The following is a 15,743-nucleotide window of genomic DNA, read 5'->3' as shown; positions in this document are numbered from 1 at the left end:
TACCAACTCTTGGGGTGCCCATACCAACTCTATACAGCGCTGGCCATAGGTACCTGTGGAATTATAATCAGACACAGCCTCTCTTGCCATAGCTGCTCCTAGGGTGACTGGGGTCCCTTGTGAAAAGCGATTTTAGAGGCTGGAGTACCCCAAAGTTGTGCATGACACTTGCCATTGGTTGTCACCACGCTTAGATTGGGTGGTTCACTCGATGGATACCACATGCCCTGGTATCCCCTGACTAGCTGATTGGCTGGGCCAAACCCTGGCACATCTATGAGTCTCAGACCTCTTAACTGCCAGAGGGGGTGATGGGGGTTTTGTAAGCACAGCAGGGTCTTTTCTGCTCAGGTTCCAGCCAGAGGCAGTGGGTGGGCTCTCTCTGCCCTCTATATAACTGCTCTCTTAGGACGCAGGGGAGGTGATGTTCTCATGTGCCACGTGTATTTGAGCTACCTCTCTGTACTGCTATTCCCAGGTCCCTTCCCCCATAATGAGCAAACACCTATCAGACACGGAGCACATGACTCACACGTCTGTGTGTAGAGGGCACACGGCTTCACTGCCACTCCCGTGGCTACCCTACTCACGGACAGTGGGCTGTGTCTGTGCTCCTCGATGGGTGACCCAGGAACCAACAGAGCAAGAATGTTCTGGAGTTGCACGCGCGAGCCTGTTCTGAGGGGTTACTCACCAGGCTGGGAATACACGGTCCCCACATCCATTTTGAAGGAGCCCACCAGGGTACCGCTCCGAAGCAGGTTCTTAGAATGGATAACCTTCCGGAGCAGAATCACAAGCAGCCAGTCAGGCTCAGCAGGCAGGGGCGGGGCGGGGTGGGGGCGGGGGCGGGGCCCACTGATGATAGATAGTGTTCCCTCCATCCTTCTTAGTGAAGTGGGGAGGTATTTGGCAGGGAACAGGGCTGGTTTGCTGAAGCTCAGCATCAGCCTCTCCTGCGCCACTCCATGCCCCCCTCCCCCGACTGCTGTTACATAGATGAGTAGGTTTTACACTTTACAGAGGAGTCCAGCTGAAGGGGCAAGAGGGGGCCAATGTCCATTCTCTGATCCCCTTTGGCCAGCCATGCATCCAGTCATAGGGTTGCTGTGTTATGAACAGCACATTATAGGGCTGTGCCGAGGTCCTTCGTAGGTCAGTGGGGTCCTGCCTGCCAGCTGCAGCGGCCCTCCACTCACCGAGATCTTGATGATCTTGTCAAACATGACATCAGGAGAGACGTGGAAGTCGAAGACAAAGTACTGGAGGGGAGAAAGAGCAGAGTGCCGTGGCTGGGCCCCCCCTCCGAGCAGCGCCTGCCTGTGTCCCCCATTTCCCATGAGGCTCAAACCTCATGTGAGCAGCAGTGGTGAGCTACTGAGAGCCGGTGAGAAGTAGGGCCCTGTCTCCTACCAGGGGATGGAACCGTCTTCTTACTACTTGTGTTCATTCTACAGGAAGCCCACCATATTTGTAGGTGATGTGGCGCTACAATGTCAAAAGGCAAGTACTTGTTTATAGGCTGTGTGTAGAAGAACCCTGACCAAGGAACCAGCAAATCCGGGCTCTGACAGTTCTGTCCTTTTCATAGGACTTATATGTGTGTTCTTTGGCACAACCCCCAGAGAAACTGTAACATAGGGGTGTGGATATCGACCATCATGTTACAGGATCAAGCAGACTATGGACTTTGAAACACACCATGGTGTGAAAGGGTGTACAGATAACCTGCAGACCAAGTGCTGCTACCTGGGAAATACACCCTAACCCAGGAAGTGTTCAAAGATAAAACTCAGCGGGTCTCAGGACATACTCAGAGAGAGACAGCACTTCCTTGGTAACAAAAGAGAAGCGCAGCTCTGTGCACTGTTCTTATCTGCTGTGAGACCCCATGCTCACTCATGGTCCCCATCCTTGTCCTGGATGTACCAGGATGGGGAAAGGGTGTGGGCAGCGAGCACAGCTACTGCTGCTTTGATGACCTTGGGGGCAAGGGAAGAATCTAATGTTACCACAGGGCTTTGGTTAGAGTAAATATCCCAAGTGTTTCCAGTTGTAGTCAATAGTCATTGTCAATAACCAGTTTAAATCTGTGATATGGTTATCTATCTATCTATCTAGATTATGTATACTATTTTCTGTCTGCATGCCAGAAAAGGGCACCAGATATCATTATAGAAGGTTGGGAGCCACCATGTGGTTGCTGGGAATTGAACTCAGGACCTCTGGAAGAGCAGCCAGTGCTCTTAACCTCTGAGCTATCTCTCCAGCCCCCATACCCCTATCTTATAGCTAACACTTTAGCTGTGTGGACTGATGTGCTGCCTATAAAGCCAGCGCCATCTAGCTGTTAACTGCTGGGTCATCGCTTCCTTTCAATTTACCCTTGTGTCATGGGCATAATGACATTAGGCCACCATGCCCTCCTACTCCAGGGGCATGACCACACAAAAGCAGGGAGGCATGGGTAGAAAATCAAAATGACAGGACTCAGTTGTGCAGTTGATACGAGTACAGTAAATGTTCACTGTACATGGCTGGGAAGTCTCAGGGGTGCTGACTGGGGTGAGGGTCTGCAGCTCTGGGGTCCTAGACCTGGAAGTGAGGCATCAGCACGAGGATGGTGGCAGAAGCTGCAGGCTGGAGGAGACACGGAGAAGAGTCTAAGAGGAGAAGCTTGCTCTGGACAGGGCTCCAGAGGAGAAGCTTGCTCGCCTGCTCTGGACAGAGCTCTAGGAAGCAACAGACTTTCTTGGTGGGTCGAGAAAGTCATGGCAAGTTAGGAAGCTTGGGAAAAGCTTCTGGAGAGACCACGGACTGGGAGAGTGTCATGGGGACTCCTGGGAAGGAGGGGCAATGAGATAAAGGATGTGACAGGGATGTGACAGAGACTGAGAGGATGGGGACGGCTCACATGTCTCCTGTGCCTGGAGGAGTTATGGGAGATCTCTGGAGATCCAGCTGGAAGTGGAGGAAAGCCATGCTTAGGTGTTGGGTGACAGACTCGGGTGTCCATGGGTGTCCATGGGGTGTCCTGGTTGTGCTTAGTAAAGTGCCACATGGGCAAGGGAGAAGGAAGAGCCAGAAAAAAGGCAAAGGCAGAATGAGGGTCATAGCACGAAGTTAGATCCTTTGGGATGAAGGGACCATGGCAAACGTGACAGGAGGAGGAGTGGTCACGGAGTGCCCAGCTAGACCACACATGCGGATAGAGAAGGGGGTTTGTGTTGGTCCATGTGGGGCCAGGTTATTACGTAAGGACAAATGTCAAAAGCTTCCTGTTCCCAGGTAGGCTTAAAGTCGTGCTGATGAGCTCCCAGGCCTGGTGTAGGAACCCATGGAAGGAGCTGGCTAACCCGGGCCAGAAGCCCTTGTGCTCTGAGCTGGCTGGAGTCATAGTCCTTGTATTTCCTGAGCATGATTCTTTCTTAGGATTGCTTGGAGATTTGTTAAGTCAGTTGATGGTTCCCACCACCTTGGCTGTTCTAGTGTAGCCAAAGGAAGATTTCTACTTCCTAGAGAACTTTCCAAGAGCCATAATGTTCATGGCTGGAGGCATGTTTGTGGTGGTTTGAAAGAAAATGGCCCCCATAGGCTCATAGGGAGTGGCATTATTTGAAAGAATTAGGGGTAGGTGTGGCCTCGGAGGAAGTGTGTGGGCAGGGTGTGAAGTTTCAAATGCTCAAGCCAGGCCCAATGTTACTCTCTCTACCTGCTGCTAGTGAATCTAGGTTTATAACTCTCAGCCATCTTTCCAGTACCATGCTCCTGCCATGATGATAATAGACTAAATCTCTGAACCTGTAAACAGTCCCCCCCAAATTAAATGTTCTCCTTTATAAGAGTTGTTGGGTCATGGTGTGCCTTCACAGTGACAGAGACCCTAACTATGACAATGTTTTTTCACTGAAAAGGAAAAGAATTCGAATTCTTGAGACTGCAAAGAATGAGAGCAATGCAGTGCCGAGGTGTGGGCCTAACGGGGTGAGTTTAATTCTTGTAAGACAGTTGCCAGCATCTGGGAATATTTAGTTGCTACAGGGAGGAGGCTTGGCATTGGCATATTGAGCTGGGAGAGCAGTAGGGAGACCTGTAGCCCCTTATCCACCCAGGGATAGAAACGTGGAAGACCAACCGCAGTCGAAGAACACAACCGAAAACCACTCCCCCCACCTCGGATCATCGCTGACCAACTTCCAGCTCATCCTGGTAACGGGGGCACTCCTTTGCACAGAGCCAAGTAGCCCTGCTTCTGTTTCTGTCTCTTTCCTCTAAACTCAGGTTTTTCAACCTTTGCCCACAGAGAGGATGCTGACCTCTGACTCAGAGCGGGCGGAGTGGGGACTCAGTGGCAAAGTCATTTGAGTTGGGTCCCTGCAGAGAAAATAGGAGTTTGCTAGGGGACCCCAGAGCTGGGAAGCTACAATGGAAGGTGTAAGCAAGTTGACTGAAACATGAAGTACAGAGATCTGAAGCAAGCTGACCACTGCCCCCCAAGTCAGCCAAGTGTGGTTTCACCGTTATGAAATAACCACAGAGAACCACTGGGATTTGTCGGCATGGTTATCAGAGAGAAGTGGACCCTTGTCTAAAACAGAGGCTTTCCATCCAGGAATGTGTCCTGAGATAAAATCAGAGCATCTAGGTTGGATATCCTGATTGCACCCAGGGCCAGAGGGACCTTGAGGAGTACTGTTCTGTCCCGGGGGCCAGTGGGACACACAGAGAGCTGTGGTTATACAGGAGTTTGTTCAAGCTTAGGCAGCCGTGTTCCTGGGTCCTGTCGGTGCCCAAGGGCAGCCTCAGCTCTCCTGCACTGCAAGGCCCAGGATGTGGACACATGGCTGGAGCTAGCCTGCCACCTTGCTAACCGAAGTCACTGGGGTAGATAGACTGGGTACTCCCTCTAGGACAGGAAACCCAGGACACCCGGATTTTACACAGTTGTAATGTGCTCAGGTATCAGGGACAGCCAATCATGATGGGGTTCCATCTGGAACCCAGTAGTCAATATGGGCCTTATCCCATCAACAGCTCCCTGGGGACAGTAGGAAGGCTCTTTCTGACCTGAAGCCTCCTCCTCTGTAAAATGGGGAGATCAAACTATTATGTCTCTGTGGTCCCTCACCCCTCACCCTTCACCCCTATGGAGTCTCAAGTGGAGGTAGCAGCAGCCATTTTCTTTCTCATAGCCGAAGTCAAGGTTGTGTTCTGGAGAGAAGCCTTTTAGGGGCCCAGGAGACAAGAAGGGAGCATAGTAGAAAAGGAAGATACCCACAACATGAGCAGCAAGGCCCTGGAGTCTCAGTGTCCCTGCAAGTGGAGTGGGAAAGAGTATCCAGCTATGATGGGTATTGATGTATCTACAGGTGTAGGAGCGATTCGGTGCCTGGAAGGACTCACTCATGGTACCAGTGGCACCTGGGCTGGGCTGGTGTGAGTTGCGCTACCCTCAGGTGCAGACTGGGACAGCAACAGTGACTGCTACGAGGTGTTCACAGGCATTGCTAGCAGTTCATGGTTGGCTTGTAGCTATAGCAGGGCCAGACTGGGGTCCATGAGGAGATGCAGAGGCTGTGGTATGCAGTGTGCTGGGCTCTAAGAGGTTGGGCCTGGTGGCTCTGTTGTCTCAACTCCTAGTTGCTCCTGTTCTCCTATCAGGAGGCTCCTTTCCCACCTTAAGTCACGGGGGCACTGACCTCGTTGTAGTAAGGGCAGTTTGTGGACTCCTTCATTGACGTGTATTTCTTGTCATCGCCTACCTCCACACACACCACAGGGTCCATGTTCAAGCCCACCAGCTGCCGAGCCTCAATCACTGTGATGCTGACCTGCAGGAGGGAGAGAAGGGATACATGGAGCACCGCAGCCATCCTTAAGTCTTACTGGAACACGGCAGTGGGCAGCTGGGCTAGGAACTGCAGGAGCCAGTCCAGCTTGGAGTGAGACCCCAGGCTCCATGTTGACTATGGCCTCTGATATCCTAGGTGGTCCTGGGATACCTGCACCAAGAGAAGTGAGACGCTGGTGACCCCTAGGCCAGTGTCACCGAATCACCCAAGGGGAAACATTAGCAGATCCTGGTGCTCAGGCCAGACCCCTGATCAATCGGTCTCATCCTTGTAGAAGACAGGTCCAGCAGCAGTTTTCCTAAACTGGCTGGTCAGGCATGCCCAACCTACCACAGCAGCCCGTTCAGCCATGGATGCTGTAATGCCAGTAGTAAACGAATACTAAAACGTTATGATTTCTTTTTGAAACTTGACTGGGTGATTCTTTATGAACTTAGAAGATGACAACACACCTCTAAAAATTCTGGTTGATTCTTGGGTTCCAAGTTCTCCTCAGTGCCATGGCTCTGCTAAGGGGGGGCCATGAAGCCTGCCTCACCCATTCCCCACCCTCTCAAACAAGCCAAGCTGCTCCAGTCTCCCTGGACTTGCTCTGGGTCCTGACCAGGGTTTCTTGTTTATGCTGCTGACCTCTAAGATGCCCTTGGCTTTATGGAAGCTGGGCACTTTCCCATGTGCCAGTCCCCTCTCTCTCTGTTGAATTTCTTTGAGTTGCTAGAGTCTAACCTTCTGGCCTGCATAGAGAATGTTGTGTGAATTCTACTGTGACATTCTGCAGCCTTTAGCTTCTACCCTGGGAAGCCCTGTTTCAGCTGTCTATTCTATTAATAAATATTTAGGGACACCTGCTGTGGACAGGCACAGGGGATGTCAGAATAAACTCTTTGCTCCTCAGAGATCTTACTATAAATGATTACTGGCTTATAGGTTTAAAACTAGTATATATATATATATATATATATATATATATATATATATATATAAGCTTATAATATACACAAGCAATACATTATATCTTTATATGCACATACATATAAAGCTATGCATAGCAAAAGGATGTATATAAAGACACATATATGTAAAAATGTATTTATATGTACATATAAAACTGAAAATATAAGAATGAGAGAGAGAGAGAGAGAGAGAGAGAGAGAGAGAGAGAGAGAGAGAGAGAGAGGAAAGGGAAGGGGAGGGAGGAAAGGAAGGGGGGAAGGGGAGGAAAGTGTGAATTTTGGAGCAACTGTTATTCTTCCCGAGTCTCCATTTCAAGCCATTAGCTCCTGCCTTGGATTTGAGGAAGGTTTAGTCCACATTAGGGTGGCAAAATACAGGCAGGTACAGATCTGGGTTGCTGGTCTTGGAACTGAGCCTCGGCCTGACATATGGGCAGGAATGGATCCTGTGTGGAGGATCCCGTGGGTTCACTGAGCTGCACATCACCAGCTCCAAGCTGAGTCTCTACCCAGTGAGGGTTAAACAAGGCAATGCCCGCCCGAGAGCGCCTCACAGGTGAAAGCTCCATGGAACGAGCGCCAGCACGTAAGTGGTCTCTTAGACAGAAGCTCCCTCTCCTAGGGACCATCTCTTGAGGTTGGTGGGATGTTTCAGGTTGCTCCACAGGATGCTTGAACTTGCGTTTTCCACCCAAAGCCTCCTGTTTCTGTCAGCACTTCTTGCTCGCTAACTGGGCTGCAAGGGCAGCTGTTGACTGGGCTGCAAGGGCAGCTATTGACTGGGCTGCAAGGGCAGCTGTTGACTGGGCTGCAAGGGCAGCTGTTGGCGCCGCCCATCTCAGTCTCTGGCACTTCAGTTGTTATGCTTCAATGCAACTTCTAAATATGATTTTACTCAGGAGAATTATTTTCTCCCTTTAGATAGAAAGAATCCTTACTAAAATTACCATCTACTGTGTTCCTCGAGGTCTTATAAATAGCTTGAAGACCAAGAAAAATCCATGCATCAGAAACGATGCTAGGAAAAATAGAAACCTTAACACCAATAAGACCACTGCCACGAAGGCACAGAAACAGAAGGGACCGTGAGCTGAAGAACACTTGAACTCTGTGTGCAGCTGCTTCTATTCTGGGATGTGAGAGGCCAAGGGGCCGATGAATGCTCAGGATCCATGCTTGAAAGAGTCTGAATAGTCACCATTTCTTCAGGGAGCCAAGAAGGAAGCAGGGCTAATTAACTTAGCGCAGAGAAGTTTACTGTGAAAAGACACTAGGAGTCCTTCTGGAATATTCTTTGCACGGTAGTACACAGAGTTCTAACTTCCAGAAACCTTTTTAAACAATTTAAATTAATTTAACAATTAAATTTAACAATTTAACAAATTATTAACAATTTTAACAATTTAACAATTTAATTTTTATTTTATGTGCATCGGTGTTTTGCCTGCATGTGTGTCGTGTGAGGGTGTCAGATCACTGGGAAATGGGTTACAGACAGTTGTGAGCTGCCATGTGAGTGCTAGGAATTGAACCTGGGTCTTCTGGAAGAGCAGCACTCAGTGCTCTTACCACTGAGCCATATCTCCAGACCCATAAACCTTTTTATGCAAATGGTTTAAAAATTCACTTAGCATCCACCCCCCCCCCCCCAGAAGGAAGAGGCTCGCTGTAAGTCAGGCCTGGGAAACAGACACGCGTGGTTTTGGCCAGATGTGCCAGATGTGCCAGATGTGCCAGCTGAGAGCAAATTCCCCACTCCGAGAAGCTGGTTGGTTTTGATGTGTGCATTACACATTCCATCTTTTGTCCCCTCCTCAGTTCAGGGTTCTTCTTCCCATCTTCTGCAGTGGGGCTTAGCTAGCGGCAGTGACCCAGCCAGGAGCTCACAGTAGCCATGGGAGGTGAACTGAGGAGGAGAGGGAGGGTGGGAAGGAATGAAGAGATGGGAAAACAAACATGGGAGGGGATGTGCTTTGCTAGATGATAGTGGTCCCAGGGGAAGCCTGGGAGTGTGAGATAGAGGTAAGTGAGGAGTGTGGTACTGGGGTAGAAGGGAGACAAACTCCCAGGGCCTCCCCAGCTGCTGCTTCAGGTGTGTGTGTGTGTGTGTGTGTGTGTGTGTGTGTGTGTGTTTAACACTTGTAAAAGGTAGAATGCACTCATCTTCTATACTTGGCAGGAGGGGATGGGCCATCCAATCATCAAAATGTAGAGAAAACGGAAGCTACAAAGTCAATTAAAAATTTCAGGAAATTTTGCAAAGAAACTTCTAACTCATGCACAGTGTTTCCAGAATGGAAACCCAGAGAGCAAAGGGAGCCACAAGTAAGACTATGGGACCAGCTGGCCTCTCTGGCTAGCGCACCATGTCTCCTGTTGAGGCAAGGGCTAGAATTCCCAAGAGCCTTCTTCAAAGCAAGGAATGAGGCTGGGGATGGGGGGTGGGGGTGGGGGTGAAGAGGGAACTACTCAAATGTCCTGAAAGACCCCACAAATAATGATGCCCTGTGACCTGCTTTGGGGACCTTTGTTCATTCACGCATCAGAATGTCAGGGGAAGCTAGAGGGACGAGGGGACAGGGATGCCCGCTCACACCCATGGAACTGCAGTTCTACAGCGCTCTTCATCTCCCCTTGCCTCCAGGGCCAGAGGTATGACATGACCAGATAGGCAGATCACTCTGGTGGTGACAGGGAGGGTAGAGTGGAGGGGCAATATGAAGACATGGAGGCCAAGGGGAGGGAATGCAAGAACATAGCGGAGGTGGGGGTGGGGCTTGGGTCTGGCCTGGGAGACCCAGTGATGCTGGAAACTGGAGGTCTGTTTGGAGGTGTTATGTTAAGACTTAGTCTCAGGAAGAGAGGTCAGGAGACAGATTCCAGGCTCCTGAGTGTGCTCCAAGGAGAGCTGCCCACTCTGCTGCAAGGAACACGCCCCCAGGCAGGTAAGAGCGGTTTGTTCCCTTGAAGATGTCAATAATCAGGAAAGAAGAATGAACTGTCCCATCCGTTCTAATCGCCCCCAGCATGCTGCACACGTGTGGGGTCTCTTCCCACTCCACAATTTTTCTGGCTCTCGGGGCCCCACCTGGTCCTGGGTTCTCTTCCCCCCTCCCCAGTGCCGCACACTCTTTGAGATCTTTCTGACTAATTGAAGCCAAGTTCCTCAAAGGAGAGAACCGCCACTGGCTTTATTGATTTGTACACTGTATTCATCAGAAGTGGAGATCCTGTGCATTGGAACCGTCTTTGCTCCCTCCTGTACAGTGGATAAATGCGCATGCGTGAGCTGTGGGTGGCAGGAGACACAGCGCTTCCAGGTGAGATGGGCTACCTGGTGCAAGTCAGGTTTAAAGGTCTTTGGAGGGAGAAATATCTGAGCTGGGACACAAAAGTCCCCGACAGGAAGCAGTTTGGGAGGAAGATGTAAGTACTGAGCAAAGCAAGCAAGGGATCAGAAGGGAGCAACCATTACAGAGAACAAGCAGCTCTGCCTACTGCTGTGGCTCTGAACTCCGCCTCCAGGCTTCATTTACCTGTGATTGGTGGCCATGTAACTCTTGGTTTATGTCTTACTGGAAAAGTGGAGTAACCACTACAGTTGGATGGTTGTAAGGATGACATAATCTCAATGGAAACATATTCAGCTCCTAGTCAGTGCCTGCTTTATTATAAGCCTTTAAAAAAAAATTTCGTTAACAACAGTTTTGTGTGCTTTTGCGGGGCAGGCCAGTGGCACGGGATCTGAGTGGGGTTTCTGGGATTTCCCTGGTCTCAGCACATCGGAGCATCCCACACCCAGGTTTCAGCCTCCTGGAAACGTCTCCTAATGCTTCAGGACATTGTGCTTGGGTCTTGATAGGGCTGGGGGCGACATTCCCCAACCTCCACGGGACTCAAAGGCCTGAGGTTGTCTAAAGTCCCAGGGTGACATCATGTGGCATGACTTGGGGCTAGTTTTTGTTTGTTTGTTTGTTTTTTTAAATATTTATTTATTTATTATATGTAAGTACACTGTTGCTGTCTTCAGACACTCCAGAAGAGGGCATCAGATCTCAATACGGATGGTTGTGAGCCACCATGTGGTTGCTGGGAATTGAACTCAGGACCTTCGGAAGAGAAGTTAGTGCTCTTAACCACTGAGCCATCTCTCCAGCCCTGGGGCTAGTTTTTAAATACCACAGAAAACGTTACTGGAGGGAACCAAACCAAGGCAAGCACGAAAGGAGTCAAGGTGAAGTCTCAGGAAACGTGACCAGGCCTGACTTCAGTGGGGGTTCCCGAGGGAGGTGAGGTGTGGCTGTTCATGCATAAGGGTAGTGCGCATGGGACCTGGCAAATGGGCATAGAGCATAAAGCCATTCTCACAACAGTTTCTGACATATAACTGGGTCCTGCTAGCTGCCAGGGGAGAGGCTGGAGCCACCGTGGCTGCCTGGGCCTGTCTTGAGAGATGCCTTCTCTCGCCTTTCTTCTTACTTTGTACATAGGGACGAGGCGTTTTCTGCTTGTACGCCTGTTTATTGTGAGCCCTTCCCCACAGCTCTGATCTCAGGCTAGGAGAAAAGCCAAGACCGAGGGTCTGGACCTACAAAGCAGAGGCCACTGAAGCCTCTGTCAGCAGCCACCAGGAATGCCGAGCCCCTGTTCTGCCGGTAGTATGGCTACCCTCCTGGTCAGAGCCTTTTAAAATTTAGTTTCAGAAGCAAAGAACTACTAACCTAAGAAGATACAGAGATAGAAAGAAGAAAAACAGGACTGATGTTACTTCCAGCTTTATGTGCGTGTGTATGTGCATGTGTGCGTGTGTGCATGTGTGTGTGTACACATGTGTGTGTGTGCATGTATGTGTGCGTGTGTGTGTGTGCATGTGTGTGTGCGTGTGTGTGTGTGCATGTGTGTGTGTATGTGTGTGTTGTTTTTCTAGGTCCCCTTTCCTTAGGATTTTCAACAATGGATGCAGAATCTTTAAGGAGCTCTGAGCTGTGCAAACAGAGACCTCACATTCCTTTTGGTTTGCATTGCCTTAATGCTTCTTAATGCCTCCCAGACAGACACCTTCTTTGAGACTCTATCCTCAGATGTGACTCTGGGATGCCCTGGTTCTTATCTCTGAGTCCCTCATACACGCCTGGCTGGGACACCACACTCCAGCAGACTCTGTAAGGCCCAGACATCCCAGGGGCCACCTACCTGGTAGTCCATGGGCCTCCCAGCACTGGGCTCCATCTTAATGTCTGGCTTAGACCTGAGGAGGAGAATGTGCTGTCAGGTTGGTGTGAGATGGAAAGACCAGAGGGACAAAATTGGACTTTCATATACTCAGTTCTGCCAACAGGACTGGGGGTGCATGAGGGTAAGGGGGTACATGCCCTCAGGGGCACTAACAGAGAAGACCAAGCAAAGACAAAAGCAATAGGCTGATGGCCATCGGGTGAACAGTCATGTGTGGACTGCTCAGCTCTGTGATGTCCCTTCACCACAGAAGCTCAAGGGCCCGATCCACCCCTGCCTCTCCAGGGAGACAGCTCAGAGGACATGCAAGGACAGAAAGAAAGAAGCTACCCATAGGCCCTGCTTTCTCTGCCTCCAAATTTCAAGCCTGGCAGGCAGGTCCTGCTCAGGAGGGCGGTGGCAGGTGGGACGTAGGCCTCTGGCCCACTCACCGTTTGTTGGAGACATTGCTGGTGAGAGCGGTGACTGAGGCTAGAGACACGGAGTCAGGGTCCAGCCCATCCCCCAGCTGAATGGCTAGGTGGTCCAGGTCCTCCATCTCCAGCACTGCTGGCTCATCTGGGGGAGGAGGGAAGGGCAGGTGGGTGGAGGAAGGGCTGGGGACTGTCTCCTAGGCAGGGGAGTTACATTTCTGGCTTATTGGATGACACGCGCTTAGAATACTGCCACCCATACATCTCATGCTCTCCTAATCACGACAGGGTCTCACTATGTAGCCTAGGCTGGCTTGGATCTCTCTATGTAGACCAGGCTAGCTTCAGACTCCCAGAGACCCAGATGCCTCTGCCTCCCAAGTCTTGGAATTAAAGATGCACACGCCCATGACAGGGTCTAACCTTAGTCCTTAAAATGTTTTCCTTGCCATCATGTCTAATCTTATTTTCTTTTGTAATCTTAGCCGCATGTAATCCTTTTACTTAACTCTGTTCTCTAAAGCTCTGAATAGCCTTTGTGGAAGAAAGTAGAAACATCCTGAGCTTACCTCACACAGCTCATCACAGTGGCTGCTTTAAAATGGAGTGGCTACTGATGCAGGTCACAATACACACACTCTCTCTCTCTCTCTCTCTCTCTCTCTCTCTCTCTCTCTCTCTCTCTCTCTCTCTCTCTCTCATAGCTAAGACCCGTCAACGTGGGCATTGTTGCATTCAGATACTTCTTACCCCCAAGGTGTAAGAAGTAATTTATCCGTGATGTCCGCAGTGAAATGCAGCGCTCGGGCCTGCACCCCTGTGCGTGAACCCAGTGGGGTAAGAGCATGATTTGGAAAAGCCATGCAGATATGGCAGGTCTGGGTTTCGGCAGAGCTGTACCCTCCATCTAGGAAGAGTGTAGCCAAAACTGACTGAGGAAAAGAAAAGTTTTAGGGCCAATGAGCCATGTAGGCGTGCCCCGATGCTGGGTGCACATGTCTCCCCACTCCACCCCTTGCACCCCCTATCTTTCACCTGTCCTTCTTGCCTCCCATTAACGGCTGTCAGGTGCCCTTCCAGCCTCCTCTCTTAGGAGGGATTCTTGTCACCAGGCCCAGTGGCCTTTCTCTGAGGTGGGTCTGCTGCAGCCGCCAAGCACAGCACAGCATGCTTTCTTGCTACTATCTTTAAAAAAAAAAAATTAAAAAAAAAATCTCTGGGCTCACGTGAAGTTAAATACTCAACGTAGGGAGAAGGAGCCCATCCATCATCCACCTGGCAGAGGCTCAATGTCCTATGCTGCCCTCCCCTAACCTGCAGACTAGCCAATGGGAGTCCAAGTCCTGCCCGAGTGGCTGTGCGAGTGTCCAATGGGGAAAGAGGATTATTTGCGCTCAGTCTAGGGCGGGCTTAAAAGATTGTGACAGTTCAAAGTGGCTTCAGCAGCTGTGTGAACTGAACGGTGGGGAGGACCACGTTCCCTACCTTGTCTTTGGGGCTCCTCTTTGTGGGACCGAGTTTTGCCGAGTTTCATGGCCGAGAACACACTCCTTCCCGCTCTGTAAAAGGGAGACCCCCAGAGTGAGGTGGGGCGGGATAGATACACGCAGGAAAAGCACAAACACACAAGAGGAAATCCCCGAGGGACTCAGAGAAAAAGGAGATGGGGGCCCTTGCCCTCGTTCACTTTTCCCAAGATACAGTACAAAGTAGGGGCTATGAGTCCCAAAGGACATTGGACACTTCCTCCCAGGCACCGGCTTCAAGTTAAGGAAGAGCGGGTGGGAGTCCCAGCTCACCAGGGAAGTGGCCGGTGGTGGGGCTGGGTCTTGAGTTTCTCACCTAAGCCCTGTTTTCTCAGAGCTCTGAGAGCTGCAAGGTCCCTCCGCTTTCTTCCTGTCCATGCACCCCCATAGAGCTAACAGGAAAAGCGACCAGATGCCCAGAACAACATCAGAAAAGATACAGAGGTCCAGGGGATGCAGAGGGACAGACCGAGGCTGGGGTAGGAGCCATGGATGACAGCTATTAAGGTCCCAGGTAGCTTTGGTATGTAGAGCCTGCCCTGTCTTACTCTCTTCTCTGTGCCAGGAGAGTCTCCTGAGTCCCCAGGGAAAAGGGTCTTTCTCTTATCCTGGTTCCCCCCCTCCCGCCTACGCCTTCCGACGGCAGACCACCATCTCTTACCTAGCCCCTACCTCTTCCTCTGGTGTGGTGTGGCCGTGTGCTCAGGCAAAGGGTCTTGCCGTCAGTGGGGCTGAGGGAAGGGGGAAGAGAGATGTCCCTGCAGCCGAGCCTGAGGTCCCCAGAGCCAGGAAAGACCAGGAGTAAGATCCGTGGAGGGGGGGGGGGTACAGTATTCCATTACCCCATTCATATTGTATAAGAGGGACATCTGACTCCCTCGCTTCCCGTTCTCCTCCCCCTGGGTGTGGCTGCCATACTGCAGGCTCCTGTGGGGGTGGGTAAGGCCCATCCTCACCTGCCTCTAGACATGGGTCAGCCTCTCTTTGCAGAGACTTGGGCATGGCATCAAAGCCACCCAGATCCTTGCCCGGCAAGCCGTACAGCGTGAGGTTGGTGAAAACCTTTCTGTCCTTGTGCTGGCCCCTCTATTTGGGGTTGGGGGATCGGTGTCATTCCCTAAACCTGGTTCTATCTTAAACCCGGATATGGAGTGAGCCCCATCTGTATCCTGTGCTGGATGGGACAGGGACCGCTCCTGTCATGTCGTGTCAACTCACAGATATGTTCACTGTTATCCTAGACACAGGTCAAAGAGGTTGGTGACCCTGATCTGTCTGCTTTCCCTTGTATTATAGGTTTAAAAACGAAGAATGGGAAGGAGGGGACTCTGTAGAGGAAAGATGATGTCTTTGGAGTTATTATTATTTGGTTCGAGTGTTGTCTTTGTTGTTCTCATTTAGCTTGCTCAGGGGACTCCCTGTCACCTCTTCTGGAGACAAGCATTAACAGTGGGCTACAGCCCCAAGCCCCTCAACTGCAAATGCCATTTCTGTGGTTTTAACTATTGACTCAAAGAACAAAACGGCTGTGAGGCTGATGTCACCTCAAAGGGATTTTCTGTGATCCAGGCCTAGCCTGTGCGAGACTTCAGTTACTTTTTAGATTTTGATTTTGTTTAAAGGATTTAAATGTTAAAAATACATTTATTTGCTGGGCGTGGTGGCTCATGCCTTTAATCCCAGCACTTGGGAGGCAGAGGCAGGCGGATTTCTGAGTTCGAGGCCAGCTTGGTCTACAGAGTGAGTTCCAGGACAGCCAGGGCT

General features: G+C 50.6%; 1 protein-coding gene across 1 annotated transcript in view; it reads right to left on the bottom strand.

The window, feature by feature from the left end:
• Positions 1 to 15,743, bottom strand: part of Otof (otoferlin) — a 95,590-nt gene that overhangs the window by 27,458 nt on the left and 52,389 nt on the right. Inside the window, exons 6-11 of the mRNA XM_021202511.2 lie at positions 13,939 to 14,012; positions 12,472 to 12,598; positions 11,999 to 12,053; positions 5,700 to 5,831; positions 1,200 to 1,262; positions 695 to 779 (exon numbers count right to left, since the gene is read on the bottom strand). Coding sequence (XP_021058170.1) covers positions 695 to 779; positions 1,200 to 1,262; positions 5,700 to 5,831; positions 11,999 to 12,053; positions 12,472 to 12,598; positions 13,939 to 14,012 — 536 coding nt within the window. The remainder of the gene's footprint in view (positions 1 to 694; positions 780 to 1,199; positions 1,263 to 5,699; positions 5,832 to 11,998; positions 12,054 to 12,471; positions 12,599 to 13,938; positions 14,013 to 15,743) is intronic.

Source organism: Mus pahari, chromosome 7 (assembly GCF_900095145.1).
Source record: "Mus pahari chromosome 7, PAHARI_EIJ_v1.1, whole genome shotgun sequence".
Lineage (NCBI taxonomy): Eukaryota > Metazoa > Chordata > Mammalia > Rodentia > Muridae > Mus > Mus pahari.
The sequence above is the reverse complement of the archived record's forward strand: the minus strand, read 5'-3'. Positions and strand labels throughout refer to the sequence as shown.